Source organism: Sinocyclocheilus rhinocerous, unplaced genomic scaffold (genome assembly GCF_001515625.1).
Source record: "Sinocyclocheilus rhinocerous isolate Xijiao unplaced genomic scaffold, SAMN03320098_v1.1 scaffold1938, whole genome shotgun sequence".
Lineage (NCBI taxonomy): Eukaryota > Metazoa > Chordata > Actinopteri > Cypriniformes > Cyprinidae > Sinocyclocheilus > Sinocyclocheilus rhinocerous.
In genome coordinates, this window is record NW_015629065.1 from 1,999,227 (window position 1) to 2,021,970 (window position 22,744).

General features: G+C 40.7%; 1 protein-coding gene across 3 annotated transcripts in view; it reads right to left on the minus strand.

Moving 5' to 3' along the window:
* znf423 (zinc finger protein 423) overlaps positions 1-22,744 on the minus strand; it is a 187,779-nt gene that overhangs the window by 135,060 nt on the left and 29,975 nt on the right. For 2 of the 3 annotated variants that reach the window (XM_016550570.1, XM_016550568.1), the window contains exons 2-3: positions 21,043-21,102; positions 7,340-7,543 (exon numbers count right to left, since the gene is read on the minus strand). In XM_016550570.1, coding sequence (XP_016406056.1) covers positions 7,340-7,543; positions 21,043-21,102 — 264 coding nt within the window. The remainder of the gene's footprint in view (positions 1-7,339; positions 7,544-21,042; positions 21,103-22,744) is intronic. The other variant, XM_016550571.1, reaches the window with a different exon arrangement.

Sequence of the window (22,744 nt, forward strand, 5' to 3'; positions counted from 1 at the left end):
GCAACGAATCATATGAATTCCGTGAGCGGAGGACGAGAGCGCTGGAGCTAATGCAGTTAGAAGAAATCTCTAGCATTAATTCTGATCATGGCTTGTCTTGTTTTAAAAAACGAAGACAGTTTGACATTCGTCATAGGAGATGTCACACTGCAGGACTGTGCGCCAAATCTTCTGACACTGCCAGAAGTTCGTCGGAGGTCAAATTTGATCACAACGGCCATTAATCGGCTGTCGGTGAACATGTCAAACTAACGATCAAAGACTACAGATTTTAGCCTAGGATTATAGGAATCTTTTAGGATTTTCAACATTTGTCTCAGACGACCAAATAGTGGCCAAAATCACACAGTGTGACTTAACCAAGTCAATATTATTTTCCATGGTAAACGTGCTTAATTTAATAAATCTTTTCTTCAACATACATAGAGATGTCCGGCCACATTTATTCACAAAATAATTTAAGCTAATGGCAATAAAATTAATTTAGGGTACTAATATCAGAGTTTGTCCTTGTCCAGCTTTTTTCTCAGCACAGCAAGATCAAGTTACCAACTACTCTCCTCTGTCTCTGTAGGATGAAGGGAGAGGCAAAATGATCTGCAACTTTAATAAGAGTCTTGGCCTCCCTGGATTCAGCTGCCGTCGTGACGACAGGCAGGAGCTGGGGGGTCTTCGGTTGGCCCGGACAGACATACAGACGGATGGATGGAAGGATGGATAAGTGGAAACGGGATATGTATTCATAGCGTGAAGTGCCCTGGGCGAGTGTGTGTTTAGTGGAAGAATGAAGGGGTGACTGCTCTCTCAAGGGAACGAAGCACCCCGAGGCCCCGTCACACACACCCATTACACTTCAACTGCCTGCCAGACACACAACTCCCCACCTAGCCTGCCAACAGAGGAGAGGGCACACCGCACTGTGTGTGTGAGTGTCTATAGAAGTAAATGAGTTGGTTACAGTCTTAAAGAGAAAGAACAAATGGAATACTATTATCATGGGAGAAACGCAGGAGAAAAATCAGCAGATTTGCCACCGTCATTAGGGGTGCAACGGATCGTAGATGATCCGTGATCCGTAAGGATCAGGCTGCACGGTTTGGCACGCATGTGATCCACGGATTAACTGTTAAGTTTAACCATCATAGAGTTAAAGTTTATCATTTGCACATGTTTTGTCTTGCCAGTTTTATTAAGCAATTTTAACTTGCGCGCTGTTTTCTGTGCGCTCAGCCACTGCCGCACACACCCGAAGCACGCACACGCAGAGAGAGAGACTCCGCGTGAACAGCGAATTGATTCCTCTTTCACATACACACAATAAATACCTGTTTCTGTCTGCTAATCAAAAAACACCACTACTCTAACAAAGATTAATCTGTGTTATTTTACACTTAATTATAAAATTTCTGCACCTGAATGCTACTGTTACTGACTTTATTTGTAACTGTGTTTTTTATATTCATCTATGCTTGTAATTTGTGTAATTGTTCTTGTTTTATTACTAACTTTATTAAAGCTAGTAGTTTTGCTGTGGTATAGAAGTACTTAAAGTAAGCTTTCACTAAATTTTTTTTTTGCTGATCCGAAAAATTATCAGATCCGTGACTCAAAACTCATAATATGATCCGAACCGTGAGTTTTGTGATCCGTTGCACCACTAACTGTCATCATTCACAAAGTTCATTTTTTAAATATTTTATTTGAATATTTATTAACTATACTAGTTTTATTAAATACAAATTATTAAAACATGCAATAAATGTTTTAATAAAATTAAGTGCATAAAAACTAAATTGAATTAAGTGTAATAATATTAAATTTACTAGTTTAATTAAATATATAATTGCTAATACATTTAATAAACAAAAATAAAAACTAAATTAATTTCAATAATTAAATTAAAAATGTTTTTAAATAATATAAAAAATATAAAAATGTTTAAATAACCATTCCAGCAAAAAACTTTGTTACTAAAACCAACAAAGCAAAATGTTTGCAAGGTAAAAATATCAGAAAATATTGAAATATTGTTAGAATAAACTTTGTGAATGTGTGAATATTTTAAATCTGAATCAAAAAGTGTGATGACAAGTACATCTCAATGTCAGGCCTGTGGCCTAGTGGTTAACGCGTAGGAGTGCGAGTTTGAATCCAGCTAGTGACATTTACTGACCCCATTCCCCCTTATTCTACCAATCATTTCCTGTCCTTTCTGACTACACCTATAAATAAAAGTGGCAAAAAGGCCAAAAAAAAGAAGCCATTTGTCTTCCAACCCTCTCTTTGCTTCTCGGAACAGTGACAGAGAGAGTGTGAGTGGTGTAGAGCTATTTCTACTGACTACAAACCCCCCCACCACCACTCTCTCTCTCTCAGTTTGTCTCTCTGGAGCGCTTGCTGTTCCCCTCAGTCTTCTGAAGGCGGGTTAATTAGCACTCGCCTCCTATTTGTATCTGACAGGTGGAGAGCCCGCCCCCCCAGCTGACTGACAGCTCTCTCGTTTACCCACACGGCTGCCTGCTTCACTCAACCATTCTCTGGCTTACTCCCCATAGTCTTTCAGTATTTCTCGTCCATTCTCCTACGACAACACACAAACCGACATTTATTTTCTATAAAGATCAAAACATGAACCGATCGAGTGAGAAATGGGTCAAAGGATGTCATCCAATGAATTTTAATTTCAGCCTAGAAGAGCTCAGCTGCCATGCAGCGGTCACCTCTGTGTGTGCGCGTGTGTATCTGTGCCTTCTGCTCACCCCCTGTCCTGCCACATGAGTTTAGGAAGCTCGCAGGGTGGTCAACACTACTATATACACAACACATTGTGAAGGTGGACCAATAAAAACTACACATATAGCCAAAACCAGGCTGAGAGGACACCTGAACAGGCCTACTGGTGCTGTGGAGTCTAAACTGGGCCTCTTTCTTCGACTGAGCCAAACCCAGGAGGCTATAGGGCCTTCTGTTCCAGACTAGAGAGGGAGGGGTCAGTTGCACAATGCCACAGGGGACAAGAGGAAAGGGGGCGAGAGGGAGAAAGAGCGAAAGAGAGAGCGAGAGAGTGAGGTGAGTGTTGTTAACAGCCAGGGCCCAACCTTGGCCGGTTGCAGGGCAGTGGAGCGGAGCAGCGCAGTGAATGTTCTCCATTTGATCTGAGGTTTTTTTCCAAGCACTCCTCAGGGAGCCAGTGTTCCAGATTCCTCCTCCAGTAGAGCCTCCCCTCAGAATCAGCCCACAGTACGACACTCACTCACACACACACACTCATGTTTCACCCACACACATTCACATATTTGTGCACACAAACACTAATCCACACTCATGACCCGATATATTCCCACATAGACAAATATAAAAACACACGAGACAATATAATGTCGTCCAACTGCCAGCAAAGTGCACACAAACTAGGGCGAGCGATTTTTCCGATTTTATCGATTAATTCGAATTTAATGTTTTTCCACGATTTTATGACTCGATATATTCACACACAGACAAATATAAACATACACGAGACAATACAATGTCGTCCAACTGCCAGCAAAGTGCACGCAAACTAGGGCTTTTATCGATTAATTCGAATTTAATGTTTTGCCACGATTTTATTTTTTAGAAATCGAGGAATCGCGATTTTGAATAGAAATATTACCAAACGTTAGAATTAGACACTTTGAGAATATGCCAGTGATAACAGTAAAGAGAAAAGAACGATCCGACTGCATGTCGGCACACGTGATTAACCGCTCACATGTGACGCGCTCATATCACTAGGCGCCACTCACTCACACAGAATGACTTTTGTGTTGACAAAGATGCGACGCGGGCAGTGGAATAGGAAAAAAATGCAAGAATATGGGAGTGAACTTCTTTTAACTTGAGCGCCTCGTTTTTAGAATGCCATTTCATGCAAGCAGCACAAGCGAATAAAAAACCTGTAACTACTGTATGTCTGATATTTCATGTTTGCATCATGGTGACAGGCTGAAAGCTGCTGTTGTTTATATAGAACATTTATAGATAATAGTCTACTGGTGTTATTATCTTCAGTCATTTTGAATTCGTATTATATCTGAACATATAATATGTTTAAGACAAGTTTGTACAAGATGTAGTTGTAGTTCATGCATCTTTTCTGAAAAGATACTTAACAAGTGATTTGTTTAACATTTACATCATGTTGACAATTTCATTTGTGGTGCACTTGGAATAGAATTTTCTTAAAATAGAGGGCTAATAAAGAAACAGATAATTTGAATCATGTTGTAGTTACATTTTTAAGTTGACTAGTTAAAAATCGTAAAAAATCGAGAATCGGTCAAACGTTCTGAAAAAAATCGAGATTTAAATTTTTTGCCAAATCGCCCAGCCCTAACACAAACACTCTCACTTACACTGCAATCCTGTAAACAGACATGATATCGGGACGCAGGGTCATTTACACTACCGTTCAAAATCTGGGGTCGGTAAGATTGATAAGAAATCGATAAGAAATTTTTGAGCACCAAATCAGCATATAAGAATAATTTCTGAAGGATCATGTGACACTGAAAACTGGAGTAATGGCTGCTGAAAAGTCAGCTTTGCCATCACAGAAATAAGTTACATTTTAAAGTATATTAAAACAGAAAAGGGTTACTAAAATTGCAATTATCTTTCATAATAACTGTAACTGTTTTTACTGTACTTTGGACCAAATGCAGACTTTTAAAAAAAATCTGAAAATGCTGTAATTTTGCACTTTTATAATTATGAGCACATTAACACATTATATTATGAGCATAACTTGAGTGAAAAGTTATAAAATAAAACAATCAATTGAACTCGATTAATGTTGCTTTAATGACAGTAGAATTTGAACTGCATGAACTCCACAAGTAAAACTGATGAGGCAGGAACATCTGACTTTTTGTGCAAAGAGTCACATGATCAGTGTCAGAAATCTGTCTATTTGAGATTATCCAGAAATAGTGAAAAATCTTCACAACACATCATGTTTCTTTGTTTACATTAGTCAACTTCTCTATTTCTAGGCTTAACAAAAAGAGCCTCAGTGTAAATCTTAAGCAGAAAGAGAAAGAGAGCACAACAAGTTAAAGTGATATATAAGACAAAGTAGGAGGAGATGGAAACGCTAGGAGTTGAGTGTAATAGGGGAAGGCAGAGCCAAAGACATTTGGAGGGATGGAAAGGCAGACGTTCCTCGTCTCCAATATCGTCTCCTGTGGAACTCATATTAGCAGCGATCAATGGCAGCGAGGGAGGAGAAGAAAAAGAGAAGGATGGAGGGACAGGCAGAGAAAGACAATGACGGTAGAGACGGGTAGCGGCCATATCAGAGGTTATATTATTGTCAAGAAGCTAAACAAGAGGACGGTGCACAAATACACAAGATGGACACGCTCAAACACATGATGGGATTCCAGGTGTAATTCTATAGCCACGGTGTCTACTATTAAGGGAATAGAAATTTCATTTCGTGGCATGGCGTGGCACAGCTGTGCTCGAATATTCCTGCTCTGACGGGCATGCGGTCATAATAATAACTGTAAATTGATAGAGTGGCTTTATGAGCCTTCTGCTGGTGTGCTGATATTGGCCAGGCTTCTCCTTGGGGCCATGGGAACCATCCACTGCTCTCCACAACAAGGCCTCCCTCACACACACACACAAAATGGCGTGTGTTTGTCCCTTATCAGATGAAGTCACCAGCAGCATGTTACTTACTATTATTATTAGTATTATTATTATTACTACTACTACTAAAAATAATTAAAATGTCCATAATTCTAAATGTAATAATAATCTAATTTGATAGAAAAATTTATTTAAAATAATAATAATAATTAGTATTATTATTACTACCAATAATAACTATAATAATAATAATAAATAGTAATAATAATCAGGGATAATATGATTAAATAAAACTTTTAACAACTTTTGTTAATTGAAATAAAGCTGAAATTACAAAAATAATATTAGATGAAAATGTTGCCTTGGCAATTAAATAAATTAAAATAAAATAAAATAAAATAACATTTGAAATACAAATAAATAAATCCTAGATAGTAATTTTTTAAAGCACATACGATTTCTAAAAATTAAACAAATTAAAATGAAAACTGAAAATATAAAATAAAAGCTTATCCAAAATATAAATAAAAACTATTATAGTATATAAATACTCCTAAAATGACACTCATAATAAAATAATATATAAATAATAATAATAACAATAATCATAATCATAAAAAGAGGTTTTGTGATTGGTCTAAACCCCCAGACACAGCACCAGATTATTTTGCAATCTCCAGATCGCACACTCCTTGGAACAACTGCATTTTGTCATTTCATTTCACTCTTTATTTTTCCCCTCCACAATGCAACATGAAGCACTCTGATGACTCCGAAACTGAGATTGCGTCTAAAATCCAGTGCCATGATTTCATTACTTGGTAAGTTGCCAAAATAAAGGAAGGCGATGGAGAAGAGGGTTGTGTCACGCTGTATTGTGTCCCCTCAGAAACATGAGTGCTCTGGTACGATGAGGCCGTGGATATTAACAATCCACTAGCATCATATTTTGTGACTTTGAGAATTTTATACCATTGAAAAGACACTGCAAGATTATTCAATAAATATACTGCATACGACTGCTGGAGTGACATGCTCTCGCTCTCTCTATATCTACCTCTCCCCCTCTTCTCCTCAGTTTTTATGCTCGTTAAGGAGAGGCCCTTGATTAATCTGCTAGGAAGCAGATGCCCCTGCAGGGCCGCTTTCAGCGTTTCATTAATTACCGCGATTGTAATAACGGCTATTGTGTGCGTGTACTGCGTACACTTAGCTTTAAAACACCACTCTCCTGAGGGAGCATACTGACTCCAGAACAGCCAACGGCCTCTGAGTAACCCCACCACCGCGAAAACTATACCAACGTCTGCCTCCTGCCAATATGATTTTCATCAGAAATAAGAAATTAAAGCCATGTAGAATTTCTGTGCCAATAGCATAACCACACGAAATTGCAAAATATAATGACTGTTTTCAAGTAGGTTTACCAAACACTCCACCGTCTGCTATTGTACAGGATAAACAGGTAGTCTCACCCATAAATGTAATGCAAAATTATTTTTGATAAGTTGCATGATTATTGTAGGTAAAAAGGCTTGTCTTAAGCAACAATCATTCATTTATAAGTCTAACTCAAAAATTTTAGAGGCAATCTACAAAAGTAAACATACAAGAGACACATTAAACTGACACTTCTTTCAAGACAGTGGAGAAACAACACACACACAAACACAAACACACACACACACACACACACACAAACCTGCTGGGCAGTGGTTGGTACGGTGCTCGGTCAGGTCTGCCAGGCACTCAAAGTCCTGTTGGCAGTTGTCACAGGTGAAGATGGAGTCGTCATCTAAATCCTCCTCTCCCACCCTCTCGTCATGACTGGTCACACTCTGTTCTCCGTCCTCACCCGCCGCCCCGCTCTCCTTTCTATCAGAGTCTCTCTCTGATACTGCTGCATCTACGTATATACACACACACGCACCGCAGAGAGAAAGGGGCAAGATGTGAGGTTAAGGGATTGCTATTGACAGGTGAATCAAACTTTAATAATTATTTCTGGCCTGTTATGTGTTGTACTTCATATATGTGCTGATGCAGAGCTTTTGCAAATGTCACGGGCAGCAAAACTTACTGTACTTGTCAAAACTTAAATCAATAAAAAAAATAAAAAATACAAGCAGGTTGTATCTGGTGTTGGGGAAGCTATTTTGAGACTGCAGGTTGCCAAGACAGAACTTAAGTCTAAACTAAAGTCAAGTTACTTTTTTTTGAAAAACAAGTATTCATATACATATTCACACAGACATACATACATACATAAATACACACACACAAACATATATGTTATAAAAGCTTTATTCTCAAGCACATTGAGGGTTGAATAAACTGACTGTGTTGCTGTCAAAATTGAACTAATAAAATTACATAATATACAACTAATAAAAAAATCAAAAATGACTAGAAATCTAAAATATAAATCTAAAAAAAAAAAAAAACGAAATCTAGACGTATAAAAATAGTCAAATATAGTGTTGAACAGCATCATTTAACTTAATTTTACATAAAATGCTATTTTTAGTACAAAAATTACTGTGCAGGAATTCAAATCAGTGAATCATTTTATGCTTCATTTAATGATCCAAATGAATGACTTACTAGAATAAATCAAACTTTCCAAATGTTACAAAGAATATGCAGGAAAAAACCAATAAGAGTTTACAAATCTACATTTGAGAGAGAGTAGCATTTAGGATTAACCAATTCACTAGAATGAATCAAACTTTCCAAATGTTACATAAAGAATATACCAATAAGACTCGCTCTACGAATCTACATTTGAGAGAGAGAAAGAGAGTAGAAGTTAAGATGAACCAATTCACTAGAATGAATCATACATTCCAATGCTGCATATGAGGTAAAGAATCATTTACAAGAACCAATTCACTTGAATCAATTTAACTTCCCAATGCTATATTTGAGAGAGTCACTAATTGCTAGAAAATGCAATACATTACTGGAAAAACCCCACTGTTAAAAATGACCTAAAAGAGATCACGTTTCTTAGCCTCTTAGCATAAATCTCAACCCTAAGTGTGTCTAGTCTGAGTCAAAACAACATCAAAGCTCCCATGCGCCGCTAGACTGAAGTGTAAGAGAGGGGCCCGAGGCTTCGAGAGCCGCTTGAGCGCGAGCCACCCAGTCGCTCGTGGCACACAGTAAGGACCAGTGGAGAAATCTGCCACTGCAATCCTCCTTCCGCCATTGTGGCTCCATTTTCACACCTTATTATCACATTAAAGGCTCTACGCTGAAAGGACTACACACGAGACTGGAGGAAGAGGGAGGAGAGAGCAAGATTGAGTGAGAGGGAAAGAGAGAGAGACCGAGGAAGAGAGACAAGGCGGCGTACAAAATGTGGGGTGGTAAGAGATTGCGAGACAGAATGAGAGCAAAGAGAACATGATAAGATTGATCCAAATTAAGACACAAAAGCCCCCGTCACACCTGCCATTAACATGCGCTTTTGTTGGTCGGATCACAATCGGATAGCACTTGACCACTTTAAAAGCCATGTGATTGCATTGTGATTACCTAGACCACATATGGAGGAAGTCAGATACCATTCTGACCACACTCTGCAAAAGTGTCAATGCTAATATGTTTTGTTATCCGCATATGTCACAAATAATATATAACAAAATCATTCAAATTCACCCTCTTATGATTTGACTGCAAGATCGCATTGAGATCCGTTGATGGATAAAACCAAAACCCTACAGATATAGATATGCAAAACGGAATAAAATATCTGTCGCTACTTCCGTTTCATCACGACTTAAATGTGAACAAGAGGGCAAACGATCAGGTCACCTGACTTTATAATCAATATACCATAAATTATTCCACTGGACTACACTTGAAATCTCTCGTTTCAATCCCTAAATCCTCGCTCATGTCAATTCCAGTCTATCCAAACGCAAGGGAGCTTTAAAACACTGTTTTTTACTTTTATTCCCTAATAGCATCCTTCACTGGCAATGTATCTAAACGCAATAGCGCACAACAGGAATGACTGAATTATCCATCAATGTTTTTCAAATTTGTTAAATGACGGAACGCGTTTAGTTAACGCAACTTCTGATGCAATACGCAACCAGTTTTCCATTTCACGTGTAAGTGCGATCAGCTCCAATACACTGAAATGGAAAAGAACATGAAACGTGTTACTGAATAAAAGAAATCAAATAGGCAGTAAAAAACAACATCGGCAACAAGGGAAACCGAGGAGCTGAGAAAAAGAGCAGGGAAAGGAGGAAACGTGAGGGCAGAGGGAGCGGGAAAGGGGAGGGAGGAAGTGGGGGCCGGAGAGAGGGAGGGCTGCTCACCAGCTCCCCCGGGCTTAACATCCTGTCTAATCATCCTGGACTTGTGCAATCAGAGAGAAGCAGGAGGTGGCCATTCCTGTGCTCCACACATTCTGATCAGCTCTAATTTGGCCAGGCCTGGCGCTGCATTACGGCGCGCCGCAGCAGCCCACGCTAATGGGGCCTGCGGATCGGAGCCCAGCCAGAGGAGAGCATGGGCCTCGCTTTGGGCCCCGGCCCAGTCCGGACTGCAGGTGGAGATGGGTGAGGGGGGGGCTGGTGGGCTCGGTATCTGGAGGGGCATTTGGATAAGGAAGCGTTGAGGTGCTCTAGTTTATTTCGCCCCCACCAGAGCAGAGGGTAGAGAGGTGGGGGTGAAGGTGGGGGCGTCGTGGTGGTTTGGAGGGTGGTGCGGGCTGGGCGAGGGGGTAGGAGGGGTATGGCCATCTGTCCAGTGGTGAGAACACCGTCTGGACAGGGAGGAGAACGGCCCCTAACTGACACTACACTGATAGAGCCCTGAGCAGCGGTTACACACGTACACACACCCGCAAACACACAAAATGTGCATTAACTACACTATTTCATCCATGAGAGCTTCTAATCTCGGGGAAAATGGATGGTGGCAGTAACCCTCGAACACTCCCTACCTCTCCTCACTCAATCACACACACTCGCACACACACCCTGATTCCCCCAGGTACCCTCATGCCAGAGGTACAGGCACTGCCAACCAAGGCACATGCCAGCACAACCTGCTACCATGGCAACGAGGGAGGAGCAGGAGGGGGCCTTTCCCTACCCTTCTCCACTCTCCATCCCTCCATCTCTCCGGTCATAAGCGGGGCTTGCTGGCGTACACAGAAACGAGGATAAAAGTGGCCGGCGGAGCGCTCGACACCGCTAACCTGCCTTTTAAACTTCTCCATCCTTCTTTTTCATTCTCTTTTTGCATCTTCCTTTCATTACTGTGTCTCTTCCCCCTCCTTTCCCGTAAGCGTATGCCCTCTCAGGAGGGAAGAGGGGAGGGGAGTCTCTAGAGGGGGCCCTCCAGAACACACTCCATTAGAGTGCAGGGCCACCGTCATTACAGGGCTCCATTTCGCTCTCTGCAGTGGAAGATTGATACACACGCATCACGCACCTCAGCTGTGGTCGTTCCACCTCCGACCGCGGCCTTGACAAATACACACGAGCGCAAACGTGTGCATAAACACGACGCATGGTGTGAAGAGAGGCTGATGGACATGGGGTGGGGCAGGGGTCGAGGTGAGGTCCATGAACGTTTCGAGATTGGGGTTCACCCAAAGCACCTCGCTTTTTATTTTTGTGCAATTGACGGTGGAAATGTTTAAAGGGATAGGATACATAAAAAATAACAGTTATTTGCTCACCCTCACCAATGTTTTTGCCATATGACTTTGTTCTGTGAGAAAAAGGGAAGACTGTGCTATATATGCTCCTTTGCTTACATTTACAATAAAATGGGAACTTCAAAAAGGACATAAAAGAACCATAAAAGTACCCTAAAGGTGGTCCACACATCTCGGGCAAGTCTAATGAAGCCATACAATACCTTTTTGCACCAAAAGACAAAAATTTAAGTTTTTTACTGATGTTCTTCCCTAAATCATTGGGTCTGCAAGTCTAATTTCATTAAAGGGGTCATATGATGCGATTTAAAGTTTTCCTTTCTCTTTGGAGTGTTACAAGCTGATTGTGCTTCAGACTAGTTCTGAAAATTTAATCGAATAATTTGAAATTGAATGATCCATTGCTTACATTTCAACCAGTTTTTCACAAAAAAAGTGTATGATTTAAAAAAGACTTGAAATATAGCATATGAGCCATTATGGACCACACTTTTGGTACTTCTATGTGTTTTTGTGTCCTTTTTGAAGCTTGAGAGCTTCAGTTACAATTGCAGCTGGACTGAAAAGAGTAAAAAGCACACATTTTTCATTTTGTGTTCCTAAGAAGAAAGCCATACAGCTTTCAACATGAGAGCAAGTAATGACAGATTTTAGCTACTCGCAAAACCTAGAAGTGACTTAAGGTCAAGGCAAACAGGCTAAGCAGAATCATTCTGAATTTTTAAACACAGGCTGACTGTGGCATGGTCAAGCTCAATGAAATCTGGGCTGTTGAGAATACCATCCAAAGAGACTAAAGATTTTAAAGGAAGTCATTCAAAAGAACCGTGTTTTTTATGCTCTCGGATATATTCTTAGCGCTCAAATAATTTTCCGCTCTGCTCCATACTCCGCTAACATACAGTGGGTACGGAAAGTATTCAGACCCCCTTAAATTTTTCACTCTTTGTTATATTGCAGCCATTTGCTAAAATCATTTAAGTTAATTTTTTTTCCTCATTAATGTACACACAGCACCCCATATTGACAGAAAAACACAGAATTGTTGACATTTTTGCAAATTTATTAAAAAAGAAAAACTGAAAAATGCTCAGTATTTAGTAGAAGCACCCTCTTGATCTAATACAGCCATGAGTCTTTTTGGGAAAGATGCAACAAGTCTTTCACACCTGGATTTGGGGATCCTCTGCCATTCCCTCTTGCAGATCCACTCCAGTTCTGTCAGGTTGGATGGTAAACGTTGGTGGAAAGCCATTTTTAGGTCTCTCCAGAGATGCTCAATTGGGTTTAAGTCAGGGATCTGGCTGGGCCATTCAAGAACAGTCACAGAGTTGTTGGGAAGCCACTCCTTCGTTATTTTAGCTGTGTGCTTAGGGTCATTGTCTTGTTGGAAGGTAAACCTTAGTTCCAGTCTGAGGTCCTGAGCACTCTGGAGAAGGTTTTCGTCCAGGATATCCCTGTACTTTGGGAGAGAATTCCAAAGGCGAGGAGCAGCACGGCTAAAGGCTCTATGACCCATGGTGGTTAAACGAGCCATGGGTGTATGGAGAAGACCCAGTGAGGAAGAACGAAGGGTTCGAGAAGGGGTGAGTGAGTGAGAAACCGTGCTGCTATTTTTGTTTAATTACTGTAATAGCTGTCAAGCTAGCAAGTCTGTGGTAAGTGAGCTGCTATCTGTGTTGTTAATGTAGTAGAAATGTGTTAGTGACATAATGTGGTGTTTAATATTTTTATAATGTTGTGCTTCAGGTGGGCTGTTGTGGTTCAGATGAGTATGGGGGGCAATTTTGTCCCTTCAGTGTCCTTTTGCAATGAGTTGGAGGACAGACGCACACACTGGCATACCTCACAACAGGGCCTAGACTCCCTCTACTGTGAGAGGGCTAGGTGAGAAACAAGCCAAAGAGACACAACGCTTCTGTGTGTGCGTGTTTGGTGAGGGCTAGTGAGTGGACAACGGTGTTGCGAACTTGATTGAAAGCTCCATTTATCAGAGTAGAAGTGATTACTGCAGTTTTTGAGAATAATGACCTTGGTATGTTGATGACAAAGACTTCACCAAACACACACATGCTCTTTTGAGACTTTGCCGTCCCAGGTGGCGAACACTTTTCACCCCACATTTGTTCATGTATGTGAGAGAGTATTTTATCAATACTTTAAGTTAGGGTGCGTGCTGCTGTCCTCTTTCATGTGCAAGAGCGATGTGTTAATGAGTGTTTGGGGGTCCTCAGCAGGGCATGTGCCCTGAGCCCACCTCACTGTCTCACAGCCAGCTGGAGTCCCTGTCCCTCACTCTGCGGGCCATTATCTCTAACAGACAGCCTGTCCCAGCACCAAAAACTCACACACATTTACCCACCATAAACCTACACAACAGATACAAACAACAAACGCATTACACAAGGGTATTATAAACGTACAACCAACACACACACAAATTCACTCTTAATTAACAAACTTACTCATTATTCTCAAAAAGTGAGTGTGTACATAATTGTATAGTTCTGTCAGAGCTGCACATCTGCTTGGTGCTCAAATTGGACTCGGTTTGAGCCTAACCTCGAGTCTAACTAGTCGGTATAGACCTTTTTCACATTTCCGGGTTTCTCAGCAGCGGAAGTAGTCATAGTTGGGTTAACTTCGAAAGCAGACAGAGACTGATAATGGCAGTCAGAAGAGAGAACGATGTCAAATTTACCGTCCCTCCCATAGACGCTGCATTAAAAACACCCTCACATTAGCATTAACTAGTTTTTTTGTAATTTGATACATATGTGATATAATACAATGTATATTGTTTTAAATGTGCATACATTTTTTTAAAAATCTAAATATAAAAAAAATTTAGAGGATTTACGATGCTGATGACCATTGAAACGTATCATCACAGTCTTGTGAAAAGGGTCCATTCCTTACTGTTTTTATAAATAAAAAGTAATAAATAGAAAAAGGTGCTACAATCGCCAAGATACCAAACCCACCCCACACAATTTCTCTCTTAGGAAAGACAAACAGCCATGTTTGTGTGGGGTAATTAGATGAGGAGAAGTGAATTAGCAGAATCCACAGAGCAGTCATGTTGCCGAGCACAGCCCCCCCTTACAGGGACCTGCTAATTACCCCTCGTTAGGTTGATATGTGTTTTTTTTTTTTTTTAAGTGTGGTGCAGCTTCCATCATGAGAGTGGGAAATAATTAGCATTGGTGTGATGCTGCCCTTAATGGACACCACAAGGCATCCTCCAGACCGACGGGAGGAACAACAAAATGACAAAGCGACAAAGAATCAAGAAGATGCTTCAGTGCCACTAAGCGTCCACAGATCTAACGGCACAACTATGTTGTTGTCTTCCTAATCGCCCACCGTGCACAATAAATGTTAAATATAAAATAACATTAATCTGCATGACAAGTGCAGTTTTTTTCTGAGTTGAATTTTGGATAAAAATGTCTGATTGAACAAAATAAATAAGCAAACACACTATGAGTCAAACTTTTTCATTTGTATCCTGAAAACAAAACAAATAAAAAAAATCACGTAAAATTTAAGTGCATATATTAACTAAAAGAGTCAAGAGAGTGCACTAGCATATAGATGCTAAAAGACATGGACTAAAAGCCACAAATGTCCAATTTTGATTTCATGTGATCTTTAAATAATGCAATAAAAAAGCTTTCCATTTTGCATTGTGGGTTTGGCTTCACCAAGACAGCAAGTCAGCAACTTGGCTAAAACGTTTTGAGACCTTAGCTAGGGTACTCTTATGACCAGAACCCTTAAAACTCCATTTCCCCTTCCGCCACTGTGTCTGCTCTTAGTTATGCTGTACCGTGTGTGCGTTTACACGCAATAGAATGTATGTTTGATTATTTCAAAGTACTAAAAGGGGAAATCCACATATGAGGTCATACTCGGGTGTCATCCGATGGAGAGAAGAAAACAGGAGACAGAAACAGAGATCAGAAGAGAAGCTGTGTGTCGTACAAGTAACAGGAGGCAAGAAGAGGTACACACACACATCAGAATACAACTAAACCCCAACAAAAGAATGAGTGCTGTGCTGTACTGGAAAAATATCAGCTCCAACTTCAACAAGACTTTTTTCCTATGAAAACATTAAAGCACAAGGCTGTCTTTCAACTACACCCCAAATACACACACACACAAACACACACTCGAACCAGACGTGGCCAAATGTAAACCAGATCAAGGCTACATTAGTCAGAGAGACCAAAGGAATTGTAGTGCTGCTCTGAGCTTGATTAGAGATGTCTGATCTCATCACATGAACACAGCCTACCTGTTGAAATCCATCGCTCATCCTGTCCCTGAAAACTGGCAGACACACTCTCTGATAGAAAACATTAATGATGTTGGACCGCGTCAAGACACTGGTGATCCAGGTTTAATATGGACTCCATGGCACCAGCACCTTCAAACAATGACGGATTTGCACCCTATTGTACGTTAGGGGTATACAGTCCATGCAGAAGAGTTATATGTAATGATTAATGTTGTTACAATACTAAAATGACAAAAGCTGATAGCATTTTCAGTGAATTTTCACAATACTTAACACATCAGTTTCAACAACAGCTACTATGCTACTGAATATACTCTTCTACTTGTTAGAGTTAAATATTAATTTTAACATTAACAAATTAAAATTGAACAATAGCATGTAGCTATCTTGTCAAAATGAAGTCAAGTAAATTGTATAAAATAAAATAAAATAAAATAAGAGTCACAAATCTGATTAATCTGAAAATTTTTGCTAATTTGAGATTATTAGCATCAGCCACCAATCTTGACATTTTGGAGTATATATATATATATATATATTGATAAATATACTGGTCATTCTGCCCTCCATAAATTGCCATGAGCCATTAAATAACCCATGTTGGCTGACCACTAGCTATAAGGCCACATGTATGGTACATCTACATCCGCACTGAGCATATTCCGGTTTGGAGTTGGGACAAGGGCCCCTGATGGCCCAGTGCTTGAGCAGGTGCAGTGCGTGCACGTGGTCTCTCGGGGGAGTGCAGGGCCTAACGCGGTAAACACGGGACCTATTTAAAGCAAGCAGACCTCTCTCTCTGGCTCCGCTGGCCTCTGCTAGCTGTGTTTCCACAATACCGCACGGCCCCTCGGGACCCCCGCTTGCCAGCCACACTGTACCAGTCTCCTCTCCTCTAGAGACCCAGCACCCAACGCTTGTGCACCCAGACATAGAGAAAGAAAGAAAAAAAAAAAAAAAGAGTTGGAGATGATGAAAGAGCATGGAAGGATGGGAATTAAATCACAAAAACAGTCGTACAGCTGCTCACTGATGCCATCACCTGTTCCAGCCCGTGGTTCCGCAAGTCGACAAGCGAACGTGCGAACCTCGCGTACACACTTCGACGCAGAAATATATACGTGCGGCGACATGCTAATGCATACACACACACAGAGACACACACCTCCTCTTCACACATTAAAACTGTTTTCCTGTCGCTGCCTTGGGGAAATTAAAAATATATTATGGACCTCCAGAGGTTCGTGCAAGGAGATGAAGAAAAATAGAGAGGGACACAAATGAGAGAGCGAGACAGACATGAACGGAGAGAGAGGAAGACACACAAAAGCACTTGAGGGATAGAGAGATGGATCTCTTGGTTGTGTCCTCTTTTCTAAACTGCCCACTGCATCATGGAGAAAGAAGGCCATTTTGGGGCTGCGATGTAGCCGACGGTCATCATCGCTCGCTCCTGTCCTCCTCCCACCCTCCCCTCCTCTCATCCCTCGTTCCCAGCCAACAAACGGAAAATGCATGGCTGAATCCAGCTCAGGTTAGATTCCAGAGGGGACAGAGCATGTGCAGGGGCCAGGAGACTGACTGATATTTCACTCTGTGTGCATCTAACAGATCTCGCCAATCCTCTGGTTCTTAACAGTTGCCTCAGTAGGACCAAACAAAAAATGGTCAGTTATGAGCCAAACCAAACTACTGCATCGGGCTAATGTTGTGTAGTGAGTGATTCAAATACGTCAGCAAGATTGTTACAGAGCTGGTTCTAGCAAATCTGTATGAATGACTTGAGATAGGCTTGAAAGCATCAAACAAATCAATTTAAATATTTTACACCTTATACCATCATTTTCTAGAGCAATTGAGGAGAAAATAAATGCTTTCATGGAGTTGTAAAAAAAAAAGTTAAAATTTTGTAAAAAAAAAAAAAAAAAAATCATTATTACTGTTGACTGACTGAAATTAATAAATATTTTAGCTGCATTTATTTGATTAAAAAATACAGTAAAAACAGTACTATTGGTAAATGTTATCACAATTTACTTGTTTTCTAAATTAAATTAAAATTTTGGTTTCTTTTACTTATCTTAGTTCTATGTTTTTACAGGAATTTGATGAATATAAAGTTCAAAATAACAGCATTTATTTTAACTTTATTTGAATTTTTTGTAACAATAAAGTCTTAGCTGGGACTTATTTTTTTATTTATTTGAATTTTTTTTGTAACAATAAAGTCTTAGCTGTCACTTATTATTGTATTAATGTATCTATCCTCTTAAGAAAATCTCTTACTGATGGCAAACAAGGTAACAATAATCTGACTTTAATTGAAGTGTTGAGACCCTTCAGGAACACATTTCATGTAAACTCTCCTCAAGAAAGGCATCTGACTAAGATCAGGTGAACCCAAAAGCTAACTCATTATACAGGCCTTTCCTTAACACTGATTAGTCAGTTTTAAAAAAGTCAGATTTCTTGTTTAATATACATTTAAACTGGATGAAATGAAAATTTCATCTTCATACCTGCCAATGAAAATGTTGGCAGGTAACAATCTGAACTTCTGGCCCAACCAAGCCTCCAAAAACAGCTCTGTACTGCACTGACTGCAGCACATACCTTTCTTTCTCCCTCTTTCATTCTGGCCTCGACAAAAGTTTAACGTGTGCCGAGTTTGACAGCATAGGCTATTAAGAGGGTCATAAATAGGCCTGGTTCGGTGCCCCGCTGCCAAATAAAACCAGAACACAACAGCTCCCTTTCTGCCTGAGGAATACACAGGTGACCAAAAAGCTCACATTACGGGTGAGGTCACAATGACTCGCCCAGTGTGGGTGAGACCGAGGGAGAGCAGACAGAGCCATCCGATTGGCTGCGTTGAGATGTCCTGCCGGCCCACCAATAGCTGAGGGAGGAAATGAATAAAATAATTCAATTCAAGACCATTACAGCCCCTATCGGCCAGCGCACGGGGATATGAGCAGCCTTTTTCCACAATGAATCATAGTCGGGGACACGCACACAAATTGGGTGCTTGTGTGCGTCCATGTGTGTGTGAGTAATAATGTACTTGATCCCTGCAAATGTGCGTCAGATGATGTCCTATATGTTGACAAAGCAAAGTCTCTAGAGCTATTGTTTCAAAGTGTGCATGTGTGTGTGTACGCATCCAAAAGCACCACTCCAGCTCTTTGACAGGAAGCAGGAAAAACAATGCTCAACTTCACAGCTCTGATGGCACTTATAAAAAACAATTCCCCCCTCCCTGCTCCGTCTTTCGAAAAATGACAAGCGTCTGCATCGGTCTCTATAAACTCTCGCTCTCCCTCCTTTTCCTTTCCTTCGACCAACCAGTGTCCTTGTCGACATCATATCCTAGGGAATAAAAGGAAGGAAGGTTTTTTTATCTTTTTAAATAAGAGATGGCGAGCGGCCCCCTGAGCCCCAGCACAGCAGCACAAACAAACATGGGAGAGAGTATGGATAGGGGGAAGGGATTGAGAGAAAGAAGGAAAAAAAGGGAGACAAAGAGGAAAGAGAAAGGAAGAAAGAGGAGGTGATGCAGAATGCGACCAAGTCCACCCGGAACAGAGGTGGAAAAAAAAGGCTGATTAGTGCGAGCAAATGGGGTTACGGCACGAGAAATGAAAGAGAGAGGGATGGAGGGAGGAGTCGAGGAGGAGATGCAGGGAGGAAGAGCGGAGGGTTTAGCAAGAGCCCTGGGACTCCCCTACCTGCTGTATTTCACACACGCAGCACATTGCAGCCACCCAGGACCTCAGTCAGCACCCCTGCAGCACTCCCTCAGGGCCGGTTAGGAGGGGCCCACGTCATCCCCTCAGGCCCCCGGGGGCCACTCTCTCCTACTCCCTTCTCTCTGCTGAGCTCACCAGGATGCAACACGCACATACACACACTTACAAAAGCACAAACACACTCTCCATATCTGACTTCAGGGGTTACGGAGAAATGAAAGAGAGAGGGATGGAGGGAGGAGTCGAGGAGGAGATGCAGGGAGGAAGAGCGGAGGGTTTAGCAAGAGCCCTGGGACTCCCCTACCTGCTGTATTTCACACACGCAGCACATTGCAGCCACCCAGGACCTCAGTCAGCACCCCTGCAGCACTCCCTCAGGGCCGGTTAGGAGGGGCCCACGTCATCCCCTCAGGCCCCCGGGGGCCACTCTCTCCTACTCCCTTCTCTCTGCTGAGCTCACCAGGATGCAACACGCACATACACACACTTACAAAAGCACAAACACACTCTCCATATCTGACTTCAGTGATTTTAATACCCTTATGACCAATAAGATTCCAATAAAGGCTATATATTATTTTACTTAGGCCTTTTTAGACATGTTTATTGATAGGGATACTAGAGGGACGACAGGAAATGATGGGGAGAAGGGGGAACGGGTCCGGGAAATGGCCTCAATTGCATATCGATAAGATAAGATCCCATAAAGATTCATCCAGTGGGGGAAAAAATTTATATTTTTGTGTTTTTCTGCATTTTGAAGTCTTAAAGTGCAGTCACATTTACTGTTGCTCAAACAATATTTCCTAGACGTAATCCAGTCAATAGTAATCCACATGACCTGGAGTTAGATCGCAACTTTAAAATGATCATGAAATCTATTTATCTTCTAAATACACTTTCCTGCACAAAAAAAGTTTGCCTTTGTAATATTTCATTAAAATAACTTAAAACAAGCTTACTTTTTGGCTGTCAACACCCCCTCCTGCCACTAACCTGTCATATAGAAACAACTTTTCACAATCCAATCAAATCTCAACAGGTGAATGCTATCACATCCCACCCTACTGTATCCAGTATCTTTCAGTGCAAGGACTAATTTATTCATAATCCAAAAAAAAAATGCATAGCTGTGTAGTTTGTTGGATAACATGCAGTCCAAAAAAGCAGCTCGATTGATGCTATGGTAATATTTTCACGCTCCCGTCCCATCCAAATCCGTACAGATGCGTCTCCTCGTTTGAAAACGCTCGAGTAGTGAAAAGGGCTTCTGAGGTAATAGGTTGAAAAGCAAAATCTAATATTCAGAAAGATGTACGATCTAAAACAGCCCGCTTGGATTTTGCCAGATAGAAATTTTCCTCTCCAGAGAGGAGGTGTAATCAAACTCGTCAAGTCGTGCGATATTACATTCTGAGTGTGGCAAAGTGCCTTTATGTTCAGACAGGAAGCACCTCTAAGCCTCCAGTCCAGCATGCACCTGGACGCCATCCTCTTGTGTCTTATGAAAAACTCTCCCTCCTTTCCTCCCTCCCTCCCTCCCTCTGTGCGCAGGGCAGCAGGCCATGTGGAATTGATATTAGAGATTGTGATGCAGCGGGTCGTCTCCGAGGGAGCAGGGGGTTGGATGTATCGTGCAGGACGCCACGCTAGCGAAATCATACCTGTATGTACAGAGGAGTCCCAACCACTGGCGCACTCTGTAGATTCGGCCTCTTCCACCGCTACCGAAAAAAAGAGAGAGAGAGCGTATTAGAGCGTTTGTGTAGCCAAACCACACATTTCAGGCACAAAAACATTTTCGGCATTCTTCTCAGAAGCGCGCCACATAAACGGCGGCCCATCGTGAGCCTATGATGTGTTCGATCTGATTGTTGGATGCACATCAAAGGGCTTTATTGTGTGTATGTGCTCTTTGTTTGTCTATGTGCTAATTTTGGAGGTGCAAAAACAGGTAACGGGAGGCAGTGAGATGAGAAGTGGTATGTGTGATGAAGGTTTTCCTGGGCATAGTCAAGGAAGGAAGCCCCACTGGCACACAAACAGGAAGCAGCAGTGTTCAGGACACAATAAGAACTTGGACCACCCCCCACAGCCTCACCACCATAAACACACACACACACACACACACACACTCACTCACTCACACACACACACACACATAACGGGAGGCAGTGAGATGAGAAGTGGTATGTGTGATGAAGGTTTTCCTGGGCATAGTCAAGGAAGGAAGCCCCACTGGCACACAAACAGGAAGCAGCAGTGTTCAGGACACAATAAGAACTTGGACCACCCCCCACAGCCTCACCACCATAAACACACACACACACACACACACATTACTGGTCTCTACAAAACTCCCCGTAGCCTGGAAGCACTTTGGCACACAGTCTAGAATGGAAACGCACACTGTAACTTTTCAACAACAAACACAGTCAGTAATTTGTGTAACCTCTCCACATTAGAGGCATCAGTGCATGAAGGAATATGTAGAGTAATTTATAACAGCACTTTTTCAGCATGAATGGACTATTAAGTGTAGAAGTCTTCACACTTGGTGAACAATGTCCATGAAGATAAGGAACAAAAAGCAGGAAAGATAAACATCAATGATGAGGTTCAAAAAGGGCTAAGACATAATTAAGTTATCAAACTAACCACATGAGTATTTAAAGCGTTAATTAAGCCAAAATTAAACTTATGTTATTATTTACTCACTCTCGTGTTGTTTCAAACCCTTGAGTTTTTTTATGTAGAATACAAAAGGAGGTTTTAGGAGGCAAGTTCTTTTTCAGTTATAATGAAAGTCAATAGGGATTGGAGCAGTCAAGCTAAAATAAAATAAAATAAAATAAAAAAAAATAAAAATAAAATAATAATAAAATAATAATAAAATAAAATAAAATAAAATAAAAAATAAAATAAAATAAAATAAAATAAAATAAAATAAAATAAAATAAAATAAAATAAAATAAAATAAAATAAAATAAAATAAAATAAAATAAAATAAAATAAAATAATGTGAATGTTCACACTGCACTTTTTCAGTTATAATAAAAGTCAATAGGGATTGGAGCAGTCAAGCTTAAAAATAAAATAAAATAAACAATAAAATATATATATAAATTATGAAAAATAAAATAAAATAAAACATTCTGCCTAATATCACTTAAGTCGCTTTCGCCTTCAGTCTCTGCTAAATAAATGTAAATGCAATTTTTTCTTTTGTTTACAGGAGAATGAAAGTCATACAAGTTTACACTAATATGAGAGTGAGTAAATGATAGATGTTTATTATTTGAGTGAACTAAATAGAGTTTAAATAGAGTTCATGTGAGAAAAGAAACAAAAGTGGGAACAAGAAAG